Source organism: Dasypus novemcinctus, chromosome 18 (assembly GCF_030445035.2).
Source record: "Dasypus novemcinctus isolate mDasNov1 chromosome 18, mDasNov1.1.hap2, whole genome shotgun sequence".
Lineage (NCBI taxonomy): Eukaryota > Metazoa > Chordata > Mammalia > Cingulata > Dasypodidae > Dasypus > Dasypus novemcinctus.
In genome coordinates this window covers 73,690,233-73,705,359 of record NC_080690.1, presented here as the reverse complement: position 1 = coordinate 73,705,359, position 15,127 = coordinate 73,690,233, and the positions used below count along the sequence as shown (strand labels likewise).

At 42.4% G+C, this 15,127-nt stretch overlaps 1 protein-coding gene across 1 annotated transcript in view; it reads left to right on the top strand.

Moving 5' to 3' along the window:
• Positions 1–430: 430 nt before the first annotated feature.
• The window catches only part of LOC101438733 (sialic acid-binding Ig-like lectin 9), a 79,589-nt gene continuing 64,892 nt past the window's right edge, over positions 431–15,127 (top strand). The window contains exons 1-3 of the mRNA XM_071209010.1: positions 431–461; positions 529–909; positions 1,104–1,382. Of these exons, the coding sequence (XP_071065111.1) occupies positions 431–461; positions 529–909; positions 1,104–1,382 (691 nt within the window). The remainder of the gene's footprint in view (positions 462–528; positions 910–1,103; positions 1,383–15,127) is intronic.

The following is a 15,127-nucleotide window of genomic DNA, read 5'->3' as shown; positions in this document are numbered from 1 at the left end:
AGAGCAGGAGAGGACGAGCTCCTTGGTGGAAAATGGTGCACTGAAGAGCCCCACATCTGCAAGGACATGTGCAACAACACCCCCCCTCCCCCGAACCTCTCAGATATCCTGGAGGTCCCTGTGCAGCAGGACTGGAGACTAGGAAGGACTGGAGACTAGGAAGCACTTGAGACAGGGAGGCAGGATGAGGTGCTCTCTCCTTCCTCCCATCCCCCTTGGGCAGGTTGCTAGGGTCTCTGATCTTGGGGTTTCCCCCTCTGATCAGAGGGGGACAAGCTCTGGTCGCCTGTGAGCTGAAGTTCCTCTTCTGTGAACGCTGTGGTCTCGTGCTCCTCATCAGCTTCCGGGGAGTCCCCCGCCATCCCTCTGCATTCATTTGCCTTCCTCTGCTCATCTCAGACAGAGGCAGCCCAGGGTCCCCCTCTCAGAGATGTTGCTGCTGTTGCCTCTGCTGTGCGCAGGTGAGCACCCCCGGGGAGAGGGACAGGGGGTGCTGGGCTGGAGCTGCAGCTGACCTGGTTTCCACAGGGTCCCTGGCTCAGGATCCGAGATTCCAGATGCAAGTGCGGAGGTCGGTGGAGGTGCAGGAGGGCTTGTGTGTCTTCGTGGCCTGCAAATTCTCCTACCCCCAGGATGGCTGGGCTGACTCCAACCCTGCTCTTGGTTACTGGTTCCGGGAAGGGACTGATACAGACCAGTATGCTCCAGTGGCCACAAACAACCCACATCGAGAAGTGCAGCAGGAGACCCAGGGCCGAATCCGCCTCCTCGGGGACCCCAACTCTTACAACTGCTCCCTAGACATCAGAGATGCACAGAGGGGGGACATGGGGATGTACATCTTTAGGGTGGAGAGGGGAGGTTTGAATTGGACTTACATATCACACAAGCTCTCTGTGCGTGTGACAGGTAAGAAACAGGCCAAAGAGGGGATATGGGGGGTGGACTCTGGAACCCCTGCCCCTAGTCCTGGGAGGGGCCCTAGGGGACAAGACAGAGGGGCTGGCTGGGAGCAGATGGTTTGTCTGAGGCAGAGGCTGTGCCCAGGGGCACACTCAGGATCCCCACTTCAGAGCCCAGGCTTCTCTTTCTCTCCTCTCCAGCCCTGACAAAGATACCCGACATCCACATCAATGGGACCCTAGAATCTGGCCACCCAAGCAACATAACCTGCTCCGTGCCCTGGGCCTGTGAGCGGGGGATGCCCCCCACCTTCTCCTGGACCAGGGCCAGTCTCACCACCCTGGACCCCAGGACCCACCTCTCCTCCATGCTCACCCTCACCCCACGGCCCGAGGACCATGGTGCCAGCCTCACCTGCCAGGTGGCCTTCCCTGGAGCTGGGGTGACCGTGGAGAGGACCATCCAGCTCAATGTCTCCTGTGAGTGCTGGGCCAGGACACTGGGTCCCTGTGGATAGAGGGGCTGGGAAGGGGCTGGTGAAGGGACTGGTGAAGGAGCCCGTGTACTTGGACTGAGCTTTACTGGAATGCCCACTACCCCCAGGGGAACGAGTGCCCAGGATAGGGGGCATTCATGTTGCTGTCTGGGGTGCTGGTGTGATGGCCCTGCTCTCCATTTGCCTTTGCCTCCTGTTGAGGTGAGAATGGGCTCCAGGTTGGAGGGAGGGCATGGGGCAGGGAGGGACAATCAGTCAAGAATGTCAGAGCTCCTGAGCTGGAGGAACGTGTAGAGCCTGGGAATGAAGTAGGGAAGGAGGTTCAGCAGTGGCACTACCAGCCCCAGTTGGTCCAGGTGTGGGGTCTAGAGTTAGGGGGAAGCCCTGGAACCTGGACTCACCCAACCACACTCAGGCTGACTGGTCAACCTTGTTGCCTCAGGCTGACAAACTGCAGGAGGAAAGCAGCATGGGTGGCAGGAGGCACGAAGGATGCAACCACAGTCAGGGGTTCTGACTCCCAGGTGAGTGGTGGGAATATCTCCCTTTCTTTCATCTGGGCCATTGGTTTCCCTGGTAGCATGCAGCACTTGGCATCCTGCACCCATGAGTCCCACATCTGAAGGACTTGGAGTCATTCTCAGAATGGGTTCCTTTCCTGACAATGCCTGACCCTCCTGGGCACCTTGTTTTCCCTCTCCTGGATTCCTGTCCCACCTCACTTTCTTACCCCATCATTCAGACATACTTATCGTGTCATTTCTTTGTGGCATGGACAGCTCTGCTTGAACCGATTGCTTGGAGTTGAGCCCAAATCTTTGACAGGTGTGTCAGGTCCTTGGTGACAGTCCTGCTCCTCTCCAGCCCGTTCCTCCTCCTCCATGTCTTCAGGATCTGCTCTGGGCTCCTCATTCTCATTTGTCCCCAGGAGACCTGGCTCTGCTCTGTGTAATCCTCTTTCAGTTTTGCCACTTGTTGCCTGGGTCCGCTGGCAAAAATCATGCCCATCCTTTAAGATACTGAGTAAATGCTGCCCATTCCCTGTGATGCCTATTAGGGGAGGTTGTAACTCATTGCTCTGGGTCCCTATAAACCCAGTACATCCCCATCATGTGGATTCATGAGGTCTGAGCTGCAGATCCAGGCCTGGATCTCACACTAGGGACTCACAAGACAAGGGCCAGGTTGATATAGGGCCCTGCTCATCTCCCTTGCTGCCCCCTGTCTCTGTCTTTTCCTAGGAGCATGTGGCTATTTAATTCACCTGGGGTCTATTAAATCAGCACCAGTGCTTGCTCTCCTTGTGGCTCTCTTCTCTTTCATTTCTCCATTTATTTATTTATAATACAGTATACAACCGTGAATGCTGACAATAACTTCCGTGAGCCCTGTGCTTATTTCTGATCTCTCTATGTCCATTCCAAATAACTTCCATACTTGAATTCTGCTTATCACTCCTTGGCTTTTTGGACTCTAACTCCTATCATTCTGCCTAAGCAATATATTGATTGCATTAGCTAATTTAGTGAGTTTCTAACAACGGTGTTATGCCTACTAAATGCACTCTTAGGAGTCTTACTTCTTCCACAGAAACTCACCTGAAGATTCATCCCTATTGTTATATAGCAGTAGTTCATTAATTTCTACAGCCATTTAATAATATATCAGTTGGTTATTATGATCCGCTTGCTTTGTATTTCATGTTGACATGCATTTAGATTGACTCCAGGTGAGCTCTTCTGAACATTCTTATTTACCCTTCATTGTGTTCATATGCAGATATTTCTTTTGGGCATATACCTAAGATTAAATTATGAGTCACAGTGTATGAATACCTTTACAGGTGTATTGGTTTTCCAGGATGACAAATACCACAGAATGTGTCAGCTTAAATGACAGAAATTTACTGGCTTATTGTTTTATGACTAGGAGGAGAAAACTGAGGCACCAATATGGCGATGTTTTCTTCCCAAAATCTGTGGTGTTTTGGGGCTGGCTTTCCACTTGGCTTGTGGAACTGCCTCGTGGTACATGATGATGTTCTCTCCTTCCCCCTCGGGTTCCATTGATTTCCAGCTGCCTCTAAAGGACCTCTAAAGGATCCCAGTCAGCTGGATAAACAGCCAATTATATCCAGGCCATCCACATCTTAACTAAAAAGAACTTTAAAAGGTCCTATTTGCCGTGGGTTCATCCTACAGGACTGTGGAGTAAGATTAAGAATATGTCTAAATTGGGGTGCACAGTTCAACCTACCACAGAAGGTAAAGCCCAGTTGGTTTTCAATATGGTGTACCAATGTACCTATCTGCCAGGCTTGTTTCAGAGATTCTGTTGATTCATACACTCCCCAGCACTTACCAATAGACTCAGGATAGCACAGTATCTCATTGCAACCTTGATTTACTTTTTCTTGATTACTAATTGCCTTGCATGCATTGATGCATTTGTTGACTAATGCCTCCCTCTTCTATGAATTGTGTCCTCTCCATTGCCCAGTTTTTTTATTGGTAGTTTGTCCTTTCCTATCTGGTCAGTAGGAGATCATTATATACGTTCAATGCCAAATTATGTTAGTTATGTATATTGTAAACAACTTCTTTTAATGTGTAGCTCATCATTTCACTTTTCTTCAGTAGGCTTTTGCTGATCAGAAGTCTTTAATTTTGGTATAGTCATATTAATGAAACTTTTTTAGAGAGTGATTTTTTCACCTTGTTAGAAAATATTTCCTGCTCCAAGAGCACAAATATATACACCTATATTTTCTATAGAAAGCTTAAAGTTTTTGTTTTGACATGCGGGTCATTTAGGTCTTAATCATTCTAGAGCTGAGTTTTGTGTATTGTGTAAAGAGGGAATCTGATTTCATGATTTCTGTGTGGAAGGGCATTTTACCCTCCACCATTTCAGGGTAATCCCTCTTATAAGGTTGGGGAAAAATGAATTGTAGTTTCAGACTGTGATTTACAAATCATTATAACCAGGCTCAAATTCATCTCTATTAATTAAAATAGTAACCATTACAGTCAACACATTTCTGCCAATGAAAAATAAGTTTGCTTTTTCTATGTAGCACAAAAACCTGTGCTTTGGGATTCGATGAACTCTTGGAAATCATTTCCTGCATTCTACTGGTTGTGGAAGTGTTTTCCTTGAAAAAATTGCTGAGATGCTTGAAGAAGTGGTAGTTGGTTGGCGCTAGGTCAGGTGAATATGGTGGATGAGACAAAACTTAGTAGTCCAATTTATTCATTTTTGAAGCATTGGTTTTGCGACGTATGGTCAGGCATTGTAGTGGAGAAGAATTCAGCCATTTCTGTTGACAATTGGCATCAGCAGGCGTTGCAGTTTTTGGTGCATCTCATCGTTTCACTGAGCATTCTTCTCAGAGGTACTGGTTTCACTGGATTCAGAAAGCTGTAGTGGATTAGACCAGCAGCAGACTACCAAACAGTGAGCATGATTTTTTGGGGGGCAAGTTTGGCCTGGGAAGTTCTTTGGAATTTCTTTTTGGTCCAACCACTGAGCAGCTCATCACTAGTTGTAGTATAACATCCACTGTTCATCGCGCATCACAATCTGATCAAGAAATCGTTCATTGTTACATAGAATAAGACAAGCTGGAACTTTTTTTTTTTTTTAAGATTTATTTATTTATATATTTCTCTCCTCTTCCCCCCCACCCTGGTTGTCTGTTCTCTGTGTCTATTTGCTTCGTCTTCTTCTTTGTCTGCTTCTGTTGTTGTCAGCGGCATGGGAATCCGTGCCTCTTTTTGGTGCGTCATCTTGCTGTGTCAGCTCTCCGTGTGAATGGTGCCATTCTTAGGCATGCTGCACTTTCTTTCGCACTGGGCGGCTCTCCTTACAGGGCGCACTCCTTGCGCGTGGGGCTCCCCTATGCGGGGGACACTCCTTGTGTGCATCAGCACTGCCATTGGCCAGCTCCACATGGGTCAAGGAGGCCCAGGGTTTGAACCGCGGACCTCCTATGTGGTAGACGGATGCCCTAACCACTGGGCCAAGTCCGCTTCCTAAAGCTGGCACTTTAAAACAATGTTTTATTTAAATTTTTGGTCAGCTCATGGGGCACCCACTAATGGAGCTTTTTCACCTTTCCAATTTGCTTTAAAATCTGAACGACTGTAGAATGGTCAACGCTGAGTTCTTTGGCAACTTCTTGTGCAGTTAAGAGGATCAAGTTCGATGATTGCTCTCATTTGGTCATTTTCAACTTCTGATGGCTGGTCAATATGCTCCTCATCTTCAAGGTTCTCATTTCCTTTGCAAAACTTCTTGAACTGCTACTGCACTCTACGTTCATTATCAGTTCCTGGCCAAATGTGTTGTTGATGTTGTGAGTTGTCTCTGCTGCTTTATGACCCATTTTGAACTCAGGGAAGAAAATTGCTCAAATTTGCCTTTTGTCTAATGAGATTTTTTTTTTTTTAAAGATTTATTTATTTATTTAATTCCCCCCCTCCCCTGGTTGTCTGTTCTTGGTGTCTATTTGCTGCGTCTTGTTTCTTTGTCCGCTTCTGTTGTCGTCAGCGGCACGGGAAGTGTGGGCGGCGCCATTCCTGGGCAGTCTGCTCTTTCTTTTCACGCTAGGCGGCTTTTCCTCACGGGCGCACTCCTTGCGCATGGGGCTCCCCCACGCGGGGGACACCCTTGCGTGGCACGGCACTCCTTGTGCGCATCAGCACTGCGCATGGCCAGCTCCACACGGGTCAAGGAGGCCCAGGGTTTGAACCGCGGACCTCCCATGTGGTAGACGGACACCCTAACCACTGGGCCAAAGTCCGTTTCCCTCTAATGAGATTTTTATAGTCTAAAATAAATATAAAATAAGAGCAAGTAATAAGTCGTTAGCAAAAACACATAAAGTGAGAAATGCACATTAAAATGATGTATAACATACCATATTTATTTAAGAATGTATGCCAATATCAAATGGCAAATTTCAAGAATGCAAAATCCAATTACTTTTGCAACAACCCAATACTTTCACAGATTGGCCATGCCAATAATTTTTGGATAATATTCCCTCAAAATACAATGTTAGCCCTATCCACAAATTATAATGCACATCATCATCATCATCATAATATTGTTCTAACATTTAAAAATTCATAATATTATTTTATCTTAGGTTTACCAGTTAATTGGCATACTTCTTTACATTTCCAAATGGAGGTGTCTTTTTGTCTTTTTGTCATTAATTTTGACTGTATTGAGTATTTCTCAGAGTAAGTGAATTATGTGATACTTATTATATGACATTCTGTGGCCTAATACATGATCAATTTTTGTAACTGTTTCATTGAGCTTAAGTGAGCCCCTGACGCTAATGACTATGCTTGTGAGCTGATAAGCCTAAAATAAGAACAAGGCCTAGAGCAGCATTGTGCCTGGGAATTTCCTCCTGTCAGCCTTCATGTTACTCAAATGTGGCCAGTCTCGAAGCCAAACTCAGCATGTAAATGCAATGCCTTCCCCCCAGCGTGGGACATGACACCCGGGGATGAGCCTCCCTGGCACCGAGGGACCACTATCAACTACCAACTGATGATGCAACTGGAAAATGACCTTATATGGAAGGTTCAATGCAGATCAGCAGAATATCCCTGTCTACATAAAATAAAATGACTTTAAAATGCTGTTTGACCTAATGTAAGGGGAAAATGGAAAGGAGAAATGAGTTTATATGGCTACGAGTCTCTAAAAAATAGTCTGGAGGCTGTCAGAAGGATTGCCCTTATGCACAACTGAGCAGAGTCTGAAAGACAGATAAAGCAGATACAACCCCCAGGTATTGGTTCCTTTGAGAGCTAAAGAGACCCATGGGAGTTACGGTTATGGCAGATGGGGTTAACTACCAGGTCAGATGGCCCCTCTTTGGAACTGGTGTTTATGTGTGATGAATCTGGACTCAGATGGGATCTCTCTTCATAAGACTTTCATGCTAATGTGCTGGAGTTGCAGTTAGTGTTGGGGTTTAAGATATATTTAGGGGATTTGAATCTCTGGACTGACAATGTGATAGCCAGGTCCTGAGCCTCAACAGACTCCAGCACCTACAATCTGATTTATTGGACTCACCACACTCAGCTAAGAGGAATGTTCTTAATTTATCACTGCTTAATTCAGAAATGCAGAGTTTAAATCTTCCCCATCTTGCTGGTTTTTGCCTAGTTAACCTAAGGATAATTGAAAGATACGTGTTGAAATCTATCATGTTGACATGGTTATCGATTTCTTCCCTCAGCTCTCTTAATTTCACATTACTCATCCATTCTCTCTCTAATGCTTCCATTTGACTTAAATCGTATTTAGTGGGGTGTTGGGATGGCTCCACCAGCATACTTTTGGGTCGGAATAGCCTGGGGTACCTTTTCCCCCATCCTTCTACTTTCAACTTTCCCTTATGGTTCTTTCCCTGCTTATTTCTCATAGACTTCATCAAGTTGATCTTCCAGTTCTTTCATTTCTTTTTCAGTTTTATGTTCTGCCATTTCCACCAACTCTTATGTTCTGTACTTCAGCTATTATTATTTTTTGTGTATCATATCATTCATATAAGGGTCATAATTTCTTTTTCTTTTCTCTCATTTTCCTAATATCATTCTTTATCTTTAGCCATTTCTCATCTGTCCCAGACTGCAGACTCCACTGCATCCTTGAATAGACACAAACATCAGTTTAAAACACTCTTTCATTTCCCAGAGATTTCTCACATATTTTTATTTGTTTATTTTATCTTCCTCATTCCATAATTCCCTATATGGCTTCCCCTTGGTTGATCTTGGGGAATGTAACCATTTGTGCATGCTCAACTGTACCATGTCAGGAATCCTGATGTATCTTTTCCATTATTTTACTTCAGATTTTCAGCACCTTAGTCGTGTTTTGTGAACGCCTCTTGTAGTCAGTATAGTATAGTGGGAAAGCATGTACCCTGGGGGAAGATGGCTCCTTTCCACTCCTGTGTTTCCCTTCTGAAGATCTTCCATCTTTGTGATCTTGGCCTAAGGAGCAACTCGCCGTGATCTGTATTTCCTTTCTGTACCCTGGGATGTTAATAGCAGGTGTACCTCAGGGTGTTTAAAACAGTGACTGGCATGGATGAGCACAGGCATCTTTATTGCTAATTACTATCATTCCCCCTCAAGCAAGTAAGTCCCAAGAACAGTTTCTTGCTGCTGTTGTTTCAATTTCTGTTGTATTCCAGAGCTTAGAGGCATGCCTATCTCATAATTCATAGTAGGTGCTCAAAAAATATTTTTGGAATGACTAATTGAATAACCATAGTGATGAATCTCACAGTCTAATAAAATCACTGTCTTTAGCTTGATTGGTGAGGTTCATCCATAGACATGATTATTACTTGTACTTTTTGTTCTCTGTATTTTGGCTGCAGCAGATTTGCACAGTTGATTTATTTTCATCTTGCTTTGGCTTAGCCTGCCCAGCCTCCTCTTTGTCTTCTATGTGCTCTGCTACAGTACAGCCCTTTCCTCCTAATCTTGGAACTCTTTGTTACTGCTCTAAGTTCCCATTTGAGACTTTCTATTTTATATTTTATAGCTGGTGGGGATGCCATGAGGTGGGCAGAGGAGAAGCACATCTGACTGCCTTCTCTCTTGAGGGTCCTGCTCCCTGCTCTCTCTTCTAGCACTTGCCCAGGAACCAGCTGTGCCACCCTGTCCCTTTTTTATATTTCAAAATATTTTCTTCCACAAATTAAGAATTTGAAGTTGATTTATTTTCTAATTGTTTAGGAAATGTCATAAGCTGCAGGACCTCAGGGACAGTGTCCACCCTCTCCATTGCTCTGCTTCCAAACCCAGCACTCTGCCTGGACATTGATAAGAGGGAGGCTCCAAAGTCAGCAAGAACTGGCTCTGGGTCCTGGCTCCAGGGGCCTTTATACAGATGCACATCTTCACACAATATACATAGCTTTTCTTAGCCTCAGTTTTCCTATTTGTAAGATGAATGTGGTAATACTGTCCTCCTGACAGCATTATTTAAGAACCAAATATGGTTAGTATAAGCATTCACTGAAGCTGGCTTTCATGCCACTGAATCACCAGGCAGAGACGGGAATTTCTATAGTGGCAGGTTGGCTGCTCCTGACTGTGAAGGGGAAACAGGACAGCAGCCTCGCAGTGAGGTAAGAAGAGCTTGACTGGTGTACAGGAGCTCCCCAAGAGAGGATCTTAGTGCTGCCATGGCCTGTGTCTAAAGTCAGTGGAAACTGCAACCCCCCCCTCCAGCCAGGACTAACTTCAAGAAGGAAGGTCTGAGTCACCCCACCAGGCAGAGAATCATGGTCAGATGAGCTGCTTGTTGAGGGGAGAGGGCACATTGAATGGGTAGTTGAAAAAAGTACTGAAAACCATGAACTATGTGACTAGTTACAGAAATTATGACTGTCATGGTTATGAGTATTTCTTCCTTGTTTGTTATGAATATGTTTTTATACGTATATAAAGCAAATATCTTTGTTTCTTCCCTATCTTTTCCCCTTATATGACATAAATTATGTTAGTTTATAAAATTATTTTTAGGTACCAGGCCTGGTGATTAAACTTGGGACCTCATATGTGGGAAGCTGGCCCTCAATCACTGAGCCACATCCACTCCCCTGTATAGTATTTTGCATTTTTTACTGGTTTGTTTTTATTTCTAGGAAGCACCAGGAACCAAACTCAGTATCTCCCATATAGAATGCAGGGGCTCAACTCTTTGAGCCATATCCAGTCTTGTGTGTTAGTTTTTTTGAATTATTATGTTATAGGGTATTAAGTTAAAGAGTGAATATTACCCAAGGACTTACACCCTATTTTGGAGAGAGTTAGTGCATTTCCAATAGTACGCAGGACAGTTGAGTATTGTTAGGTGAAAAATATGAGTATTATTAAATACTTTTGTGTGAATGAATGGGTAAGTGATTAAAGTCACACCTGTCCTAACCTCTCTCTGTCCTTGGCTGCCTTCTCCAAGTTCTCATTACCTTACTCTGAATCTTTCTTTTCCATCCACTCAGAGGAACCAACACCAGTTCTGCAGCAGCAGCCCTTCTGACCACTCAGCCCCTGTTGGGACTGGGCCCACTCTAAGAGAAGGACAGGAGCTCCACTATGCTGGCATCAGATTTCAAAAGCTGAAGCCTGAAGAACTGGTCAACGACGCTGAGTATGCGGAGATCAGAAAGCCATAGGTTTGCCTGTAGGGAACATGATGTTCTCAGGGCCTGAGGCTTTAAAATCCATAGCCTTCTCCACCATGGATGTATGAAACTGATGATATATGTGGAAAAACATGCAAATTGTGTCCAAGAGAAGTGAATCAAATCCATCTATGCCAATTATTGAGCAAATAATTTTCTCTCTCTGTGAGTCTATGGGTCTCACTTTACTGTTCTATAGAGCAGGGAAGTAAGCCCCATTTTTTATTGTGAAAGATCAGTGAAGAATTACATGTAAAACAGCCAAGAAAAGTCTTAGCACAAAGTACATACTTAGTGAATGCTAGTTTTTTCTGCCTTTAACAGAAAGCTTCTGTTGACAATTTCTCCTGAGGTCAGTCGGTCCCAGTCTCAGAGGCCAAAGGCACCTGCTCTCTCAGGCCCTGCTCAGAAATCTTCCATGACCTCCCCAAGTAAAGTTGATGCCTTCACCTTCTATTCAAGTCTCTTCATGACTGTGGTCCGTGCAAACATCTCCAACTTCATTTCTCACCTATCACATATATTCCACATCTATTCCTCTTAGTTGCTCTTACCTCCATTTTCTTCAGTGAAATTCAATAAAACCTGTGACAACCAATAACCAAGGGAATTTCTTGATAGTTGCTCAGAAAATGACAGGTTACCTTTACAGAGCACAGTTAGAATGATGACTGATTCTCTCAGGAGCAGTGTTATAAGCCTGCATGGAATGATATCTTTGAAGTCTGTAAAGAGGTAAGTTAGTTTAGAAATCATTCTCAATTAAAACATGTTTTATACAGGAGGAAAAAGAAAGATATTTTAAGACAAAAAATGTGAGACTTGGGGAGCGGATATGCCTCAAGTAGTTGGTCACCTGTCTCCCATTAGTGAGGTCCCATGTTTGGTTTTTTTTTTTTTTTTTTTTTTAAATTTTTTTATTTTTTATTGACTTTGTAATAATATTACATTAAAAATATATATGTGAGGTCCCATTCAACCCCATCCCCCCACCCCCCTCTCCTCCCCCAACAACACTCGTTCCCATCATCATGACACATCCATTGGATTTGGTAAGTACATCTTTGGGCACCTCTGCATGTTTGGTTTTTGATGCCTCCTAAAAAAGACAAGCAAACAATGAATGGACTCAACTAGTAGAGGCAATGAGTAGTCAGACAAGGAAGCCATCTCATGGAGGGGAATGTGAGAGTTCATAACCAAGAATCTTCAAAGGAAATTCTGACGGATATAATTCAGGCATTAGGAACATGATCCCATCCAGAAGCCTTCAGGGGCAAAAAGGAATGAAAACCTTAAGAAACCGGCCATTATGTGAGCAAAAGAACACAAACATTTCTTATAAAAAATAATAGTAGTTTGTAGATGGTGTGTATAAAATATAACATTGAATTATCAGACTATAATAACATATAATCAGGAAAGAATAAATAAAATTTATGTTTTCTTTAAAGTCTTTATATTATTCAGTAGAAGATTAAATGTTAAGAGAAAATTTATATTTTGATATTGTTAATGTTATAAACTCAAGTAAATTTATTAAAATATTTGAAACCAAGTTTATCATCTCCAAAATAGAAATATTAAAGATGTTGGAAATTTTGGGCAATAAAATCTGAAAAGACAAAATATGAGGGATTAAGAAAAAAAGAGTGATTAGAACATAGAGAGAACAAATATAAGATGCTATATTTAGACCCAAATATCAAGCAAAAATAAAAAAAATTTGCAAAAGCGAACTTAATGTTCCAGACAAAATGTAAGTAGAGTCAGACTGGAAAAAAAACAAAACAAAACCCTGCAGCAATATGCTGCTTAAAAGAGACCTATATAAAAATATGTAGATAGAGAAGGAACAACAGAGAAAGACAGGAACAGATATACCATGCAAATATTAACCAAAAGGAAACTAACACAGGACTGTGTCAGCCAGGCTCTACCCAGAGAATAGAACCACTAAGAAACACACAGATATTGAGATTTACTGCATGGAGGTGGTGGACATGCTCTGGGGCTGCCTTGGCACCTCCAAAGCCACCAGGAAGTACAGGCTGGGACCCTCCAGTGGGAGCTGCCACTGCAATCCATAGGCAGGTTTTCTTTCTCTCTTAAGGAACCTCTCAAGTCTTTCAGTGGTTGAATCTAGTCTACCGAGAATAAAAGGATAATCATCCTTCCTTAAAGTAAACTGTAGACTTAGTCACATTTACAAAATTCCTTCACAGCAACACCTAGATTAATTAATGTTTGACTGACACATAAAACTGACCATCATCTATCTATCTATCTATCTATCTATCTATCTATCTATCTATCTATCTATCTATCTATCTATCTATCTATCTATTTACAACAAATACTGGTATGTGGGAGCATTTCAAAATGACCAAATGTTAAATCTACCCAAGAAGATACAGCAGTTGAAACATGTATACTTATGGTTACAGAGCCTCAAAATATATAAGGCAAAAACTGACCACAAAAACCTAGACAAATCCACATTCAAAGAGGGTAGTTTTATCACATAGTTTATACTAACCAATGTAACAGACAAGAAAACCACTAAGGCTGTATAAGACTTGTAAAAAAACCAACAAAAAATAATGTGATTAAAAATACTGCCCTAACAACCACAGATAGCACCCTTCTCCCCAGAATTCACTTTCTATTTGAGTACACATAGAGCATATCAAGTATTTTACCATATCCTGCACCATAAGGTAAATTTCAACATACATCAAAAGATAGAAATCATACAGTATATGTTCTCTGATTCCAATGTTAAGTTAGAAATCAATAACAAAAACATAATCAAATATATTTCCACATTAATGAAAAACTAGAAACTCCCTTATAAATAAGTCATTGATTAAATAATCACAATGTAATTAGAAATTATTTTAAATTGTATGTTAATGCAAATACTATGTAACTTTTACTGTAAAACTAAAGCAGTTTTTAGAGGAAATGTATATAATCTCAGATGTGTATATGAGAGAAGAAATGTTAAGGTAAGCTTTTATCTCAAGAACTTAGAAAAAAGAGCAGTAAAATAAAACAAAAGGAATTTTTTTTTTTGAGGTACAGGGGGCCGGACATTGATCCCAGAACCCTATATGTGGGAAGCTGGTACTCAACCACTGAGCCACATCAGCTACCCTGAGTTGGTGTTTTCATTTGATTTGGTTGTTGTTTGTTTTTCTGTTGTTGGTTTCTCAGGAGACATCTGGAACTGAACGCAGGATCTCCCATGTGGGAGGCAGAAATTCAACTACTTGAGCCAAATCTGGTACCCCAATATGAATTTGAAGGAAGGAAATATCAAATCATAAAAGCATATATCTTAGGAAACATTCAATAGAGAGGATCAATACCATGAACTGTTGTTTCTTTGATGTGAATAAATAAAACTGATAATCACAGTTGAGACTAACCCATAAATAATGATAGGAGGCAAAAATAACTAGTCTCCAGGAATATAAAGAAGACATTTCTGAATACTGCAGAAATTAAACAGAAAGTAATGAGCATTACAAAAAGTTTTATATTCATAAAGATGAAAATGTGTTTTAAATAGAAAAAATCCTAGAAAAAATGTTTCCCAAACTTTTAGCCACAATTCAGCATAGATCTGTACTTTTGACCATTCTCCCAGTCCAGATGAAATGAACAACCAGATGCACTGAAGAAATTCTGCTGCTGCGGAAATTTCCTTCAGCACTGTCAGGATCACCGGTATTGGGTTTGCACAGCTATGACTGTCCAGAATATAGTGCAGAACACACTATAAACACAATGGGAAATGCTCTGATCCACCGACAATGATCATAAGGAACTTCCCCTGAGGGATGGGTGCTATTCCATAAACAATAGGACACTGCACCAAGAGTAGGTATTGAAGGGGTCTGTGCCACCTGCCCCTGTGGCTTATGAGTGATTTTTGGAGCTGCTGAAGCCAAGGTCATGGACATTTCAACTGATGATGGCCTGCAGCTCCACATGCCCAACTTGGTGGGTCATCAAAAATCTGGTGCCTCATTCCTAATGCGCGGTCCTTATCATATATTCATTTGATAGCCCATGGTCAGTAAAATATCAGAATCTGCTCTTTCTGAAAAGGCCCACCATGTGCTGAAAAACAGAGCATAATTTTGAAACAAAAATCCCAGTGCCTGCACTATGGGGCTTGCCAGAGAATGCACACAACCTTCCTAATGTCACAGATGCTTCAAGTATAATTTGAACTTCTGAATTCTAACTCCAAAGTTGTAAAGCTTCTTTCTTTAAAGGCTGGTCTTGCTGTAAGACCTTCTCTTGTTCTGGAACAAACTCAAACTAGAAGTCTTAAGTGATACATGATAAATGATTTAGAGCAGCAGATCAAGCAGAGTATCCCTTGCCCCTAAAATACAAAGGTGATAAAAAACATGGGCCTTATTTCTATAGGGTGATTGTCCCTTCATCCCTGCAGCTCTTTACAGTCAATGTCCCCA